This window comes from Megachile rotundata, chromosome 6, assembly GCF_050947335.1.
Source record: "Megachile rotundata isolate GNS110a chromosome 6, iyMegRotu1, whole genome shotgun sequence".
Classification (NCBI taxonomy): domain Eukaryota; kingdom Metazoa; phylum Arthropoda; class Insecta; order Hymenoptera; family Megachilidae; genus Megachile; species Megachile rotundata.
The window spans coordinates 17,855,144-17,871,840 of record NC_134988.1 but is presented as its reverse complement, the minus strand read 5'-3'; the positions used below and the strand labels follow the sequence as shown (position 1 = coordinate 17,871,840).

The window sequence follows — 16,697 nt, the reverse complement described above, 5'->3', positions numbered from 1 at the left end:
TTCCGATCCGCGAAATTCAAAAAACTTGCAGTCTCTGTAAGATAAACATGTATCTCGTAAGTAGATTATGGTCCATATAATATATCATGGATCATGTTCTGATGTCTCCTAATATCGTACCGTTGACTTGAAAAGCGTACGATAACTTTATCAGCAATTATCATCAGATAAATTTTCTATAACGTAGCTAATGAACTTTTCAATTGTTTAAGAAATAATATTATAAATGCACTAAATATGTAAATAGTCGTGCGCCGACGCTGTATTTAAAATCAATATAAGTTTTAAGTTCGTTAAAATCATTTGCAATATAAAGTATGTTCAATAGGGTAGGACTCGAGTAACGTAGCATCAAATCGGGTCTATTAAATTCATCTCAACCAACGGAACTGGGAACCAAAGTACCGTTAAACTATGAACTCCATAACCTTAACACCATATAAAATATTTCCTAGATGGCGTTATCCCGGCACCTGTTTCAGTAGATAACTACTGGCCCTTACAGTTCGCGAATTTTGTGAAAAATTTCTTATATCTCGAGATGGCGGATCTTAATGGTGGTTTTGACGGTCCTATTGAACCTGGCTTCAGCAATATCATCTTCGTAATACCTGGGGTTGTTGTGGTCGGCCTCGCCGGTAAGATACATTTCTAAAAAGCGCGGTATCCCATACTGTCCTATACACAAATAACTGTTTTTCTAAAACATATGGTTTCCTGTCCGAGCCCGACAGCATTAACGCTTTTTCTTCTATTCTTTGATTATTCAATTTGTTAGGTCGGTATTTAAAATTCTTTTCCATTCTTGTGTTGAAGTTGCCAACCGGCATTGCTTGGCTATAAGTGCAATGGCAACAGGTTTGAACTTTATGTCACAAGTCAAATACTCGATATTATTGCATGTGATTTAGACTATAGATTGACGAGTTATGGTGCGAAAAGTATTTAAAAGTTTTGTGGTATTAGGATGATCTTAACGCGTAATAATTGTCTTATACCGTCTACTTAAATAGCATCCATTGCGATTGAATGTTATCAATTTGAAGCGAAGATAGCTTGACAACGGTCAATGTATACCAACGGTATATATGTATATGAACGTTCGAAGATAACAATACGCAGTTGGATAATTATTCTTGTATGTAGCTCAGCTGCGATGTACCATAACACGCACCGTTGTGTGAAAGTCGTAATACGCCTCCTTAACGCGTTTAGATCTACACGTTGGAAGAGTCAGATGTATCCGCCGAGGTTAACTTGGAATTCGTGGCATGTTAGTTAACACGTTGGAAGTAGCCACGTTGGCTTGAGACGCACGCATGTCCAACAAACTGAAGGTGCCGATTCGAATCAACCAATCATCATCCATGTGTCTTTTCGCCGCTTATCTTCCCGCCAAAGACGAGTGCTTTTTTCAGTGAACGATCATCCCGTTTTCAGACTGTACACGCTCTAGAGGATTTCGATCATTATTAAGATTATAAATTGACACGGATATTTGTCAGTTATTGTTAAAGGTGCTTCAGGGTTACTAGAGTCTTTATTTGAAACAAAAATTTGAATCATTCAAAATGTACAAACAACGTCTAGTCTTAGCAATGTGAGTAAATCGCTAATGTTTAGTTACGTGCAGCTGGAAACGTTCATTTCTTTATTCGAAAGTGTTATTCTCTTAAACTATGTTCTTACGAAGAAACATATGGTGAACTGCAGTTTCTTGTTATCCGTCATAATTTTCGCTTGAAACCATATCGCTATCTAATCATCGAGCAAAAAAGTGTATAACGTGGTGGAGCAAGCACGGTTCAAAAACCACCTCTACAGGGTGTTTCAAAAAGATTGTGCTAAATATTAGTCGGTTTTCGCATATCCAAACTTATAATATTTAAACATCAGTCATCCTTAAAGGATGGGATCAGAATCCTAGCCATAAAATTTAGCACTTCCTTTTTCAAACTGTACCCTGTGTAACTCTGACGATATTTTCAACTAGGATGTGGATGATGCTCGTGAGTGGTCTTCAGGGTGTAGCATCTGTGAGCGCGGACGATGCAGCTACACAGCAAGAAGCTTCCGATGAAGGCCAAGGGCTTCCTCAATTCGACGGGAAACTTCCTACGCCGCAGCAACTTCTTGACATGCTCGATTCGATGACTGGTATATCGGAGGAAGAAAAAGCCACGATCAGAGAGGACTTGCTGAAAAATATACAACAACAAGGGACTGATTTACCCGCAGGAGGAAACAATTTAACTGTGCAGACCATGATTCTCCTTTCTTTGCTGGCTTTAGTCGCTTTAATCTTTGGTAAATATCTTGTATGGTCTATCACCAAAGAGATTACGATTAACCGTGATCGCTCGATATATCTTGCGAGTCGACTGTGTCCCGCTACTCCCTTCTGTCCTTGTTCCGTTTTCGAAGCGATTCCCGCTGATTCAAGTGCTTTTTATTTTATCATCAACGTTGCTTAACAAACGAAATTGCGAATTGTTGCGAATATGTCGTGCACAATCACGGACCAGTTTATTCTGCCACCTGTTATCTAATCGACCACTTAACATTGGCCGCGAACGATCGTTGGATCAATTTTAATTTCACTCTGTTAACGGAATTAATCTTCTAACGTTGTTTTTGTCGAAAACAAGAGAAAGTTCTGTGATTCTTTTCCTATCGAACTCCGAACCATGGCAGAGAACGTTTTAAATTCCTTAAGGGATAAAGGTTTATTGTCCAACGACATGCAAGAGAAACTGTTGCACTTATTACCGGAGGATAGCAAAGAAAAGCTATCGACATTTTTTCAACGATATCAACAGTTGAACGAACAAGAAAAACATGAGTTACTGGACAATGTGGTTGGCAAGTTCAAGCAAACGTTGGAAGATAGAATATATAATAATACCAGCATATATCAGAGATTTTTGTATTTCAACCCGTATACCGTTTTCTTTTTCGCTCTGCTATTAGTTGTGCTTGTTCTTGGTACGTTCATTTTCGGTCTCGGATAGGAAATATCATTTTTCTTATCGCTTATAATCATTTTTAACTGCAAAGTGTTTAAATCATGTTTTTGTGTGATTACAGTGTTCTTCGTCTACAAATTATTTAAGTGTCTATCCGAGAGGCAAATGAAGCGGGAGGAAAAGAAGAAAAACAAACAGATGAAGAAGAAAAAGTAACGAGGAGGACTATCGTAAATTCGTGACCGTGTTATTGCGTTTAATAACATCTTTACAGATTATTATGACGTATTCTATTTTTTGTTAAATGAAACAATATATTTACTAAGAGTAAAAGGCTAGATTTTTATTTATTTTTTCGTGTTCCTTGTAAACATAATGATTATACATTTTGGCATCAGAGAATATTTGTTGTGCCGTTTCCTGACGATACATGACACTCGTGGAATTCCTCTATCGGAGTATAACAGAAGAGCATGCAGTTTGACCGAGTTTTACTTAATTTTTATATTACATCTAGATTAAAATACGTAAGAATAAACAGTTCCCTCACGTATACCATTAACTAATTGTTATACAGAGTTAAAGAAAACAAAGTCGGAACGCGTTTCGTATCGCATTGAGCATTGTGATGTTACATCAATTTAGACGTAAAGATACGCTTCATTCTACGTAAAATACAGAACAATATTGGTAGCTGTATCATACGGAATTGTTACCAACGTTTGAGATTAACAGGTTCTTTAAAAAAAAAACCTTCTACCTAAAAATTCTTCAGCTTTTGGTAATAAATCATAATACTATTTTTCACGATCTTCGAAGACGTGTAAAGAAACATTGACCTTTCTTTCGGTTTGTACTATGGAATAAAATATGCTTCTTTTCTTGGCAAAATAATTATTTCTAATTGTCAAGCACTTAAAAAATAACTCCTAATATTTTGCTATTAACAAAAAAAGGAGAAGGCACCTAACGTCCTTCCTGAAGGATGTATATTTCACTAATCAAAGAACAGAATCCTTTGGTATTCTATTCTTATTACTTTTATCTTTGCCTCGACAAAGTTTGCTCCTCGAAGGAACGATACGCTCTACCTAAGTCTTCTATAAGACAAATTTTCGATAATACTGTCGCATTCCGATCGTAGTAAGTATAAAATTGTACAAAATGCAACTTATCAAGAAATCGTACATAATGTACCAATACCTAATCATTTGTTATCTCAATCGTAAAAGCGTACTTGTTTATTTATTTAATATTTATAACGGCTAACATTACATAATTTCCATCACATTGCAATAAATATTCACACAATTCATTCGAGTTGTTGCTATTTCTTTAAAATTGTTAGTAAATCCTATTTATAATCTCATACCTCCGCTCTGAAAAAATATGCTCTAACGCTGAAAGCGTAACGTCCTATCGAATCACAGATATATTTGGCAATTTTGCAATTATGGAAGTAATTACTCAATTTTTTAATTAACTTATTAGCGGATGTACCTTTTTAGGAACGCGACGAAGGCTTTAGGAGCAGCTTGTAGCGTTCAGTCGCGTTATCTGGAACAAAGTGAAAATCGTTGTCTACAATGTTAGAACGATACAATTACTTTCACAGATTATCAAAATATTTTCTCTTACCTTTGATAGTTTCGACGAAGTACATGCTCTCGTCCTTCATGTTCGCTACCAGTTCGTCGGTCACCAACACGTGGATACCTTGGGGACCAAGGAAAAGTACAGAATGCAGTCGATCGTGAGGTAAGCTCAAAGCGTTCAGTAGTTTGTTCATCAAGGCGCTGCTGGTGAAACTTTCTAGGTAGGCGACTCGCCAAAGCGAACCACTGTCTTCCAACGAGAAATACAACGTGAGTTTTGGAGTTGGCGGCTTCGAGTGCAACGCGTTGAACAATCGTATTCCGTCGGCTAAGCCACAAATTTGGATCAGGTCGTCTCGGGAGAGTCGTAAGATGTCCGAAGCGGAGAAGCTCGCAAATGTTGATTCGAAAGCACCGAAACGACCTGCACGAAGCCACGTGGTCGTTTGTGCCGCACTTGCGTCCGGTGACAACTGAGTCAAACAAGATGATCCCTGTACAATAAGACAAATATTATTTTTGGATCAACCGCGAAGTACTATTCGCAGCTAAGCTTTGAGCGAAGGAAAAAGAGTGTAGGATGCCAGTTTATTCGGGACCTTGATAATGACATAGAAATAGAAATAATGATGTATCAGGACAGTAATCGTGCAGAGGTGGATTAATAACGTTGATAAACTAACTTCGGTGTCGATGCAGGACTGGTCCGGTAAAATAGCTGCAGGCGATGGTAGAGCTGGGGCTATGTTTCCTATATTTTCCTTGACGGCATCGGAGGCAGGAACCACTGGGACGATACCGGAATTGGAAATTGAAAGTGCCAACGGTGCTGCTACCGGCGAGGTATTGCCGCTAATAGTGGAGCGAGTTTGGGGTGATCTACAACAGCATTTTCTTACTTCAGTACAATCGATGTCCCTCGTTTATTTTTTGACACCGTTAAAGGATGATGAAGCCTTTTTGTATACGAATACATCGACCGGATATATCATGAAACGAAGGGTACAAAGGATTGATGTCTAAGCGCAACGTGAATTAACAACATTAGAAGCAATGAAAGCAAACACGATAATAATTGACACCGCAATCTATAGCGATGCACGAATATTAAGTCATCAGAGGCAGTCGGTGAACGAGAATCATCTATTCGGAACGAACAATTCTGTTCGAAACGTGGCAAAGAATAAATAATGCGTTACTTGATACTTGACCTTAAAAATCGTTTAATTTATTGCAGAGTTACGTAAGCACGCGAGCTTAAAACCTAGAAACACGCGAACCAGAACAATTTCCTTCACAAAAATTACATCGTTCATCTATTTCTTACATGGAATGTCTCTTCAAGTGAAAAATCAGCCTGGAGATTCCTTTTCTGTCGATCCTTTTGTTATTTCTGCCTTTTCTTATTGTGAGACTGACTAATCCACCCCGCATGAGATGATTGCTTCTTCGCGTTCTGAATTCCAAAATAGAATGAACAAACTTAGCCACCAGTTCCACTTGCAGTGGTCCACCGCTGACTGTTACTTCGTGTTCCAGAAGGTAAGCCGAGGAGGAGCCATTTCCACGAAATTTCGCGGGAGATTTGATAGTCCAGCAGCTCTTTAACTTCCAAATGGGACAACTTTTTGGCATCTCGAGTACGCGTCTTTTAAATTCCATCTGCGATCTCAAACTTCTCGAGTTCGATCTTTTTCTCTTTTTCTTTCTGTTCTACTCTATTTCTCCAAAAATTTCCTCGACTCGAAACGTTCAAAACGTCATCCATGTAAATTTCGATAAACTACGACTGGCTTAGCATCGAACAAGCTATAACCACCAGTGACTACATTTTTACTAATTTTTTCTTTCAGTCACCCCGATTGTGATCGAGACAAAGAATTTTCAAATTGAGCCCACTTCTTGTATCGCCTTTTAAGCGTCAAATATTTCAAACGGAATCAGTTTTAAGTCTCATTCGTGATCGACTGATTAACTTTCGAAAGTCTCGATTTGTGAAGCAGAAGCTTCGCGAGTCGGATACGATCGGTATAAGTCAGATCGCTATTGCAACGCTAGTCTGCCGAGATCCGGATATCTCTAGTTTCGCCGGTTCGTGCACAACCGTTGCGCTAAATTTAAAAAAATAGTCTCGATCCGTCAACGACAAGGTGATCCGTCTTTTCTTTGAAAATGTTCTTATCTCTTAATCCCTTCGAATTTGATGTCTTCTGTTGTACGCTATCGCATCCTAAGTGTATACTGTAGTTTCAAGTACACGCGTCTCATTATTTTATGTGTATCATATCGGTAATCGTCTGTGTTCGTCGCTCATCTTTTATGTAACTCTTTAATCGTTCCTTCATCGGACAACGGGCAGTGAATAACTCGAGCTACTTTTTTCGAAAGATTGACAAATATCGATCCAACGATCGCTGGCAGCCGATATCCTCCGTATTCGTGGCTCGAGAAGCGAGATCACGCGGATGGTAGAAATATCCGAAAGTTCTTGGTGAAAACGTTCAGTTCAAGGCTGAATCGAACCGCCCTGGCATCAGCTTTTTGGCGGCCAGGCTGCTCGTCATCTGAGGAAGTGATCCTGCCGTGACAGGAGCATCTGGCTGACCAAGATTTCATGCACAAGTACGTTCTGATAGTCGACGCGTAACGATTCCAGATCAAGGCTATTCGACACGCAAAATGATTGCGGACGATCGAATGGAGATCGTAATTTTACACCGGACCGGGGCATTCCAACGGTGTGAAACGGCTTCGTTCTCGATTCGATGCTCGGTCGGTAAGTGAACGCCGATTTCTCGAGTGTTCTTTACTCGTCGTTGCGGTTATGATTTAACCAGCAAGGTGGACCAATTGGCGAAACACTCTGTAGCGTGATAATTATTGTGCTCGTGATTCCGTGGACATCACACAAGCGCGTTTCGTTTAAAGCGCGCCTCTTTTATTGGCTCGTTCTACTCGTGCGATTGTGTGCGTCTGTGTATGTAGACACGCATGCGCAATATGCTAGCTGCGATCGATAACTCCTCCGTATCTCGATCGACACTATCTGCGGCAATGTTCCGGAATCAGCTACAAATTTATTTTTATGTTCACGGCCGATGCTGTAATTTCGTGGTGCTGCTCGATTCGTCGAAGGACGTAGACCCGTGCGCCGGAAAGTGACCGTAACTAAAAGGCCTTTCCGGTTCACAGATTATTTCACGCGGCAGAAATGGTAGCACTCATTCCCGTGCATGATGCACAACGTTTCGTTTACGACCGCCAAGGTACAACACTATCAGTGTGCATATGAAATTTAATTCTCTCGATCGTTGAACGTGACCAACGTAACGCGTCTTTTTCTAAATCGACAACAACGAAATCACTTCGGGTCGTGCGGATGAACCGTTGACTATAATCGCGATCAGCGACAGCTTCGCAGTAAAAGGGAACCAACGATTACGAGTCCGGTCGCAACGAGTCGCGCGAAAAGACAGTCACCGATCACTGCTTTATTTAAAAACATGCGAGCTCAACGGTAGATCATGTCTGCGACTCTCACTGAGTACCGTTCACTGTACACCGACGAAGATCGTGAGGTATCACCGTTGCGTCGACGAAGTGGGAGTCGAAACGAAAAGGAATCGCAAATCGGTATTGTATCGCGAAAAGACGAACGATTCCGTGGAAAGAAGACTGATGGATATAAACGAGAGAACCAACCAAACGGCTGCGCGTGTATCGTGCTGCGTTCTGAATTTATTTGACGTCGAGGCTGTCTCTCTCTTTTGCTCGAAGCATCGTTGTCGGCTCTACTAGACGCCGGCTCGTGCCAGTTCGAGCCAGTTTCTCGACTCCCGAGCAGGCACCTCCTCTCTTCCACCACTTTATCCCGAGCTTCGTATCGTCCATTGCCATTACCATCGCCGCGCTTTCCACCACGCCACCGCTACATTCTAACTATATGTATAATGTTTCCACCTCCTCCACCTTTCGATTCATCCGTGATCCCCCACCAACCGCTTTTGATTCACCGTCGTCTCGAAACAAGATACGGCAACGTAGCGTTGCATTTCTGTGCTTTGCTTTTTGCCGTTGTCGCGATGTATCTTACGTGAGAGAACTACTTTTCTTTTTCTTCTATTTTCTTTCTACTTGTCCTATTGAACCGGAATTCTCTCGTCTTTTTTCCGTTCGTGCGTGTTCGTCTGTAGACCGACCTTGAAGAGCGAAACTTCTTAATTCTGCGCGTTAACGCGAGGAACGCGCTATTCTTCGTTCTTTGCTCACAACACGACAGAAACACGCATCTTTCGACTTCGATATTTATGGATATTTTGAATTACCGAACAACAAAGCGATGGAAGATTCAAGTCGTTACCGCATGCATCGAGAGACAATCGTATTATTGGAAATACGTATTGTTATTTGTTCTTTACATTTTTGAGTACCATAATAAAAAACATGAGTGACGATTCGTTCGATTGAATGGAACGGCGTCGTATAACTCGTCGTATCCGGAATGGACCAGTTAATATTTACATGGTAAAGGAAAATTTATCGGAACACCTGACGTGTTTTGTTCCGATATTCTAAAGATTCGGTAATTATTGTATGGTGCAATTCAAGGCATTATTATAGAAGGATTAAGATGTAAAAAGTTGTGAGGTCAACAAACACTGTGGGATCGTTGATATTGAAACGGTAACAAAAAGTACGAGATAAAACACAAAGCATTGAAAGTTGAAATTGTACTTACATTGCCTCCGTGGAAGCGTAAGGGCTGCCTCCGTTTTGATTGATCAAACTGGACGGCGATAAGGAGTCTAAAGGAATCTATAATCGAAATCAGGAACCATCGTGTTACTTTTCTGCAAGTACTATCGTGTTAAATGATCACTTACGTCGGAAAGAACCGTGCAATCGTAGCTAGGCTGATACTTGTCCTGTTCGTGTGGCGGTCGTCGAAGTATCTTGTCTCGATCCTGCTTATGTTTGCGATCAGCTCCCTTCAATTTAAATACTTTCACTTGGCAAGAAGCAGCGTGCAGACGAGGACCACCTGGTAATCGTGTTTCCACTTGGATTCGAAACGGTACACCTTTTTCTCCGCCATGCTTTTTTGGCGTGAATTCGGTGCTAATACAGTTCACCTAAAGAAAGAGGGACAAACTGCTGTTTCATTTAACCCCTTGCCGTACACACGATTTTATTTACATAATCTTGCATGCAACTGAAGAAGGTTAAGGCAAGGGGTTAACCCTCTAGTGGCAGACCACCGAAGCTAAGTCAGTTTTCGTCATCGTGTACCTTTATATAAACACCGACTTCCTTAGTGGGATCCCACATAAATTCCACGCTGTTATTGGACGGGGACGGTTGACAAACGTCCACCATTCCATAACTGAGAGGAACGTCGACCTCGAGCAATCTTTCACCTGGTCTAGCGCGTTGCCATGCGAGCATCTGTTCCCGTTCGGTATACTGAAGTCTCCTTTCATGGAAGCATATGCGGATCGTCGACTGAAACAGAAAGGTCGCGTGTTCCTTCAGAGACGTTGTAGCACCGTTTGGGTGACACATCTTTCGAACGTCCGGCACCTAATGAGCTCACGCCGAAATTTGCGATTCGCAAAGATCTGGTGGTGTAGCATGTTAACCCTTTGTACTCGTAATAAATCGAATACAACGTAAGTCTACTTGCAACCAATGTTAATAGCATTTTGTGGCAATCGTAAAGAAACTTACAAGTGCAAAGAGTTAAAACGATAAAGCGTCAATGGCCGGTTACTCCATTATGATCTGTGCTATACATATCTTATGCTATGTAAATAACTACTTCGTTTGAATGATCGTTGTACTAAGACCAGCATGAGCTCGCTCGATTCCATTGCGAGAGAATCAGCACGTTTTTTAAGATGTCGATACCCAAACACAGGAAAACCTGCTGACGCGTTTCGATGGACAAGTAGCAGATGACAAAGTACCTTCAGAATTTTCCCGCGGTACGCAGATAGATCGCCCAATTTCTTCAGTTTAATCTCGTACGATTGACCTTGGTTCAAATAGGTGAGCGTCTCCTCGTTCACTTTCGTTGCGATGCTCGTGGCGGCGGCAAGCACGTATTGAAAACTGTATGCAAATATCGAACGTTTGTTAATCTTATCGATCATTACATGATTATACAGTAAACTATTTTAGTGCATCGACTTCATCGATGGACATACCGACAATCCTCGTTCAGCTCGTTTCCGTGTTGAGAAGAGGACACGTGATTCCCCGAAGACGATGTTGGAGGGTACTCTTCGTTCGAGGAGTAAAGCAACTGATGAAAATTGGCCGTTGTTTGCCCATTGTTGTTGCTATCATCCTCAGCGGGGCTGTTTCCGTTGTTTGCTGGTGTTGAACTAATCGTTCTCTGAGACACGTGGTTCAAACTGAAGCAGACATTGAACATGTCATTTTATCAACGGTTCATCATCACTGACGAGACTGATTCGTTTCACTCACTATAAATTAAGAAATACCGAAGGAGGAAGGAAAAAATCCGAAGTAGTTCTCATCGCTATATAAAGTCGAATCGCACATCAATTCACGACTAATATCGTTGACTAGTTTTAATTAACAATTTTTATAGGCACTATTTATTCATTATTCATGAAACACTTTGCTCATATTATTTCCATTTCTATTTCTTTTTTTGTCCGTTTTCTTGCTGTTATTCGAGCAGCACCGTTACGAAGACCAATGAATACCGATCATTTCCGTAGTTTCGTACCGAAGCGTAATCCGCGTCACGTTTCGAGGATCGCGTTTTTCGCACGGTGTCATCCGTCGAACGACTGGAGTTGACGGAGTAACACGACAAACGATAACTGCGAGAGAACCTTGCAATAGTAAAGGTCTGACCTGCGTGTCATTCTACTGATAATTGCGCGAAGAAACATGTCGATAGGATGCCTTATCGAGACCGATTCTCTCTTTCTCTCTGCGGGGGAGACTTGTGGCAAATTCCGCTAAGCTTTTGTTTGTTTTATTTGTTGACGCTACTATGAACGGCTTAACGCATTTACTGGGACAGTAGAAAAAAGAATTCCGGTGACTAATACGATACACGATAACGTGCATTATTAACCCCTTTCGCTATGAACGAAGTGCATACAACTTGACAACGATATTAGATCGTGCTTTCGTAAGCGACAATATACCGAAACAAAACGATTGAAAGACAGACTATTACGTAAGGAGACTTAAAGTGCTTACTTAGAATTTTGCTGGTTTTCCGGCGATGGTGCTTCTTGCTTGAAGACAGTCAACGATGGCAAAGCGAGCAAGGCTTCGCTGTAAATATATCAACATTGAATTTATAATTTTCCATCATTAATGTCTATCGGAGTTTAATTTAGATTTTTCTTCATCTGCGAAGACAGACAGTCTTTATATTTTTTCTATTAATTTTTTGAGACAAAAGGTAAACAGCACTCAATCGTGATCACAACAATCGTGTTTACTGCTTCTAACATTCGCTCTTATGAAAGGTCACTAATAAATGATTTGGATCCATTCGATCCGATGATAACCGATAAATTCCGGTTTTCTTTATCGACACGTATTGATTATGCAGAGATCTATAACGTAATACCGAGAAATAATCAACGCTGGTTTATTAAGAGCAATAGTTAATTATATACATTCGCTTTACCTATTAGCTAGAAGATAACGTGTAACAAATCGGTAAGCGTCTCACGTGAAAGTAACGAGGCAACGTAACGCCAAAACAAAGAACGCAAGAATAGTTTGAGAACCGCTATGATAAGAATTGAGTCAGTAAGGTCAACTAAAACCGGAACGTACCGGTTCTCGAATGCAACGAAATTAATATCAGTTACAGGCAAAGTGCCGCGATAAGACATCGCCGAAAATGCGATAGTAGTTTATTTCTTTCGGATATTTCTAACGATTATTGATGTAAACTATAGGCATCATCTTTTCATTGCTAATCACTCACCCACTTTTCAGATACTGGTGCATGATCCTGATTGCAAAATATTAGATTCGATTCTTGCTCTTCATAAACATTTAACGATAACTTCATAGACAGTCTTCGATTTTCGTTGAAATTTTACGAGGTTCCGCGATGACACGTGCTCGCCAAGATTTAGTGATCATTTAAATAGGAAGAACGAGAAAGTGGAAAGTGATTCACCGCACCGGGTTTAAATCGGCGAAAATAACTGGGTTCACACTCGCGAATAGTTTCACGAATTATTATCTCACAAATTGCTATTACAAAAGATTCGTTTTAAACAATTTTTCATTCATAAATCCTAGGAAAACTATAACCGCGTTTCGCTGAGTCGTCAAGACCGCTATCAGCTGATCACTAACGAATTTCCCGCTTTTCTTCGGACAATTTGTTTTTGTACGAAAATTTAATGGAATTAACCCGTTTCGTCATCGTTTTAGTACCTTGATCTTTACTTTTTTCGTCGAGCAATATATACGGTCAACCGGTTATTGCTTAATCTATGATTTATCATTAAAGACATTGGTGGAAGCGATAAAAGACGAATCGATCATAAAGAATATACCGAGACGATCGATAGATTCGTTGTAAAATGCATATCAGAATGACTGTCGAAATAATAAACAATTATCCGAGTATAATTAAAAAGATTCGTCTTCTTTATGAAGATTCTTTTTACGTAAGTTAATAAAACCGAATTGGAGATTATAAAAGTATAACATGCACTTCATTGCAAAGTCGCGAAGTTGAAGACATCGACACAAATGTTCAAGAAGATTTTTACACCGGATGTAAGATGTTTGGGAACAGAAATGGCACGTGTGTCCGTACGCGCGATACTCGCTAAGCGTGTATGAACGTTTGCGATCAACGTGATTTCCAAGTGTGTGTCGTTCGAGCCACGAAACACCGACAACTGTGTCTGGTTTCAACCGGATTCCTTGTTCAACACGTTTCTTCCCACTACCAGTTACGTTTTAATCGAGATCCGATTTGCTTCTCTGCAGGAATCCCTAAGGAAACCTACTTTATCGACTCCAGACCGAAGCCATTCACGAGCCAAGAAATTCTTCGTGATCGACTATCGGTTAAACTGGAAGAGGCATTCCACTAGTCTACAGATTCGACAGAGTCAGCTAGTACTCTAATTTTGTTTCACCCGATTCGAGTCCTTTAAATTGTAGAATTTTCTCTAAGAAAACTGCATTTACCTCATGTTGTAGGAAGCAACCGCTGTTGCGAGATCGTTTGCTGCCAGAGCCGATAGGGATCCATCGAATTCGGTAGCAAGGTGTTCTGCCAGTTCCTCCACTTGGTTGGACCAACCTTGTCCGGAACTATTACTCCCGACAGATCCTGAGAACACGAAGAACGTTGAGTTGTAGTTTCGAATCGATAATCCAAATTTTTATTTTATTTATCAAAGGCAAACGGTGACAAGATCCTCTTATAAGACACGAAGTTGTAACGAAGTGACTCGAGATGCACAAGGATGCAAAGACGAAAGAGGGTCACCGTCCAATTTGTTCATTCTACACGTATTTATTAGTAGATGTAACCATTTCGACAAATGATGAATGTGCGACAGTCCTATTTCTATGATCGTATTAGAGAAGGGTGGGTCCTACGGTGATATAACAAATAGGACATTTAGTCCAAATGCTAGTTTTCCAGCTCTGTACAGTAAACTTTTCTACGTGGATTTCTATACGCGCTACCGATGACTAGATGTTAGTAGCTTACAGCTGTTTTCCTTTTACTATCTAGCATTTATTTACCGAAGTCAACATAATACCACCTTGTGCGTTAGCGTAATTGATGTAAAACTGATGGTGTATGGTTCCCATCCTAGGTTTCGCTTCCGGTATAGCTATGACCGCGTTTCGTCGTCGATTCTTCGACGCGATCGGCGAATAACGTCGACTCTGTAGCAACGGCAACCTAGAGCTGTCCACCTCGCACCACTTCATTCTCTATCCTTAACGAAACCAAAGGGACACAACCTCACACTCGAAGAGAACACTATCGATAAAACAAAACCCGAAACCCGTATACACCTTTCGCGTAACGGAGAGTTAATATTGGCTTCTTTCGGTTCCCTCGGATAGACATAATCTGCGAGATACTGTGTACTCGAGAGTTATCAGTTTCTACGACCACGTGGTCAAAAAGGCGTCGAACGTTGGGAAGAAACTCCGCGCCATGCTTTTCGCGGATCAGTCTTTGAGTGTCCTTCGAAGCAGCCGTCTGTTTTGACACGTGTTCGTTATATTTGACGAAGCGACGATTTTTCGTCGATGAAAGACCGACGGAGATGCCGGTTAGCGAATGAGAGTCGATGAAATATTCCATTTGGGGATATTTCGCAAACTTGGCAGGAGTTTTGTAATTCGAACAAAGTAAGTGAAATTCTTGAGTATCAAACACTATCGCATCCTAATTTCAAGTTTCAGATAACAATTTAAAGAGATTATTCCTCGTAGAAACGTAGAAGATTAAAATGAAAAGGTCTGTGCCTACGACCGTGTATCCGAGGTCGCTCGTACACGACCTTTCGACATATCAACGCTAAGAGCAGCACGATAGCGACAATGGGTACACAAAGAGGCGGGTGTTCGTTAAAAATCATAAAAACAAAAATAGAGAATACGTCTATTCTCGTTTCATCGTATTCCTATGTGTTTAAATACCAAAAATTCAACGGTGTTACCTCGAACCATTGCGAACGCCTGCGAACACTCTTCTATCACTCAGTGAACTTTAACCTATTCTGTTATTAATCGATAAAATTTGCAGTTTCATCGTCTGAAAGCAAAGTAAACGTCTCGACATATACTAACCATCTTGTCTAGCATGCTTCTTCTCGAGCTTGGTAATATGTGACAACGGTTCAGCGGCTCGACGTTTCAGACTGCTCTGTTGCTGACAATTTGGAGTGGTTGTAGCAGCATCGTCGGAAGATGGCCTGAAATGTTGAAGGGACTCGTTGCTGGACCGTAGCTGAACACCGTCCTCGGGGGAATCCTTTGGTGAACCGTATTTGTCCTGCCAGAAAGAATTTTGTGGACTGTGATATCCCATTGACGCCTATAAAATGTTTGATATAGTCAGTTTCACGGGACGACTCGCGAAATTGACTCGTTCTTTGATCTTTGGAAGGAGTATCGTCCCGAGACACCGTTTCGACAAATATCATGCAGATGACCGTTGTGCAAGTAACTGGGTATCTTTGATCTAACTCTTCTTTGAATTACAGGGCGGTAACCACCTTTCAAATCTTGCAAAATTCGATAAAACTCGAAGGAAATAATGGACGAAGAAAACTATGAATTCCAAGAAGAGTTAAGTAACGTTTCTACGTTGTGACACGTAGAAAACAGGGTAATAGTCATACTTACATGTTGAGAAGCGAGGGGGTCGCATCTATTCTGTCGAACAGGAGACAGTTGCTCGTACGGAGGCGACGGTGTGTTTTGAAACCATATGGTCCCGTTCAAAGAGTCTGCACTACCGTCCATAATGAATTGGAGCTCCATTCAACGATCCTAAATCTCAAAGCACTCGGACAAGTTTATCTGCTCCGTTATACCGGCCTTTAGATATCAAATTGCTTTGATCCTGATCCAAATTCTTTCCTTTTGTCGCTCGAGTGCTCGAAGATTCTCTGGAAAAGGCTTTGACAGCCGATTCCCGAATCGTGGGCGATAAATTGAAGCTAGTTAGCAAATTGTCCACGGCGAAAAACTATCGAGATTTTTCTTTAAACTGTCCTAAAGTCTAGTCTGCATTCTGAAATTAACGATGTTTCTCGGTCCCTTCGTATCCTGTGTTTTATCTTTCCTTCGGAAGCAAAACGTTCACCTTGCTTCGTGCGTTCTCCTCGTTAGTTTCCTTCAGGAAGGATCCACGAAGGTGTCCCGGGAGTGCACGGCGCATCACTCGATCACCGCCAGTTAAAGGGCCGACTTTCCTCGGGCAACAGTTATCCTTAGAACATCACGAAGAAGCTGTTGTACAATTTCTTGATGCCAGTTGTCTCGCGTTGCCGATGCGTTTCCAATAGTGCACAACCCCGTGACTTTAGGGACAAAAAACGCGAAAAGACGACGAACGCGTCCTCGAATACCATCG

The 16,697-nt window shown here is 41.0% G+C and overlaps 2 protein-coding genes across 11 annotated transcripts; one reads left to right on the top strand and one right to left on the bottom strand.

The window, feature by feature from the left end:
- The first annotated feature begins 44 nt into the window (after positions 1–44).
- On the top strand, positions 45–3,299 carry LOC100876432 (uncharacterized). Of its 6 annotated transcripts, XM_076532972.1 has the most exons (4): positions 884–1,138; positions 1,216–1,337; positions 1,994–2,307; positions 3,088–3,299. In XM_076532972.1, exons 3-4 carry the CDS (start codon positions 1,995–1,997, stop codon positions 3,180–3,182), a joined length of 408 nt encoding a protein of 135 aa, XP_076389087.1. In that variant the 5' UTR covers positions 884–1,138; positions 1,216–1,337; position 1,994; the 3' UTR covers positions 3,183–3,299. The 6 variants fall into 6 exon arrangements, with proteins under 6 accessions (XP_012142773.2, XP_076389088.1, XP_076389087.1 ...); XM_012287383.2 differs by lacking the exons at positions 884–1,138; positions 1,216–1,337 and adding an exon at positions 45–638; XM_076532973.1 differs by lacking the exons at positions 884–1,138; positions 1,216–1,337 and adding an exon at positions 675–858.
- Positions 3,284–16,558, bottom strand: gem (transcription factor CP2 like gemini). 5 transcript variants are annotated; one of them, XM_012287374.2, is made up of 12 exons: positions 15,965–16,558; positions 15,407–15,653; positions 13,778–13,922; positions 11,804–11,881; positions 10,768–10,977; positions 10,528–10,672; positions 9,851–10,087; positions 9,445–9,693; positions 9,300–9,376; positions 5,245–5,440; positions 4,605–5,055; positions 3,284–4,523 (listed from the first exon to the last, which is right to left on the bottom strand). In XM_012287374.2, the coding sequence occupies exons 1-12, from the start codon at positions 16,100–16,102 to the stop codon at positions 4,471–4,473; spliced, it is 2,226 nt and encodes a 741-aa protein (XP_012142764.1). In that variant the 5' UTR covers positions 16,103–16,558; the 3' UTR covers positions 3,284–4,470. The 5 variants fall into 5 exon arrangements, with proteins under 5 accessions (XP_012142764.1, XP_012142765.1, XP_012142766.1 ...); XM_012287375.2 differs by having other exon boundaries at positions 9,851–10,063; XM_012287376.2 differs by having other exon boundaries at positions 15,407–15,611.
- Positions 16,559–16,697: the final 139 nt, after the last annotated feature.

Bases quoted from the DNA above. Each gene is read 5' to 3' on its own strand.
- LOC100876432 (XM_012287380.2), top strand. From the start codon at position 1,572: ATGTACAAACAACGTCTAGTCTTAGCAAT. The intron at 1,601-1,993 runs GTGAGTAAATCG...ATTTTCAACTAG, and splicing joins CAACGTCTAGTCTTAGCAAT to GATGTGGATGATGCTCGTGA. The intron at 2,308-3,087 runs GTAAATATCTTG...GTGTGATTACAG, and splicing joins TTTAGTCGCTTTAATCTTTG to TGTTCTTCGTCTACAAATTA.
- gem (XM_012287374.2), bottom strand. From the start codon at position 16,102: ATGGAGCTCCAATTCATTATGGACGGTAGTGCAGACTCTTTGAACGGG. The intron at 10,673-10,767 runs GTATGTCCATCG...ATTTGCATACAG, and splicing joins GAGCTGAACGAGGATTGTCG to TTTTCAATACGTGCTTGCCG. The intron at 5,056-5,244 runs GTTAGTTTATCA...CTTATTGTACAG, and splicing joins AGTCCTGCATCGACACCGAA to GGATCATCTTGTTTGACTCA.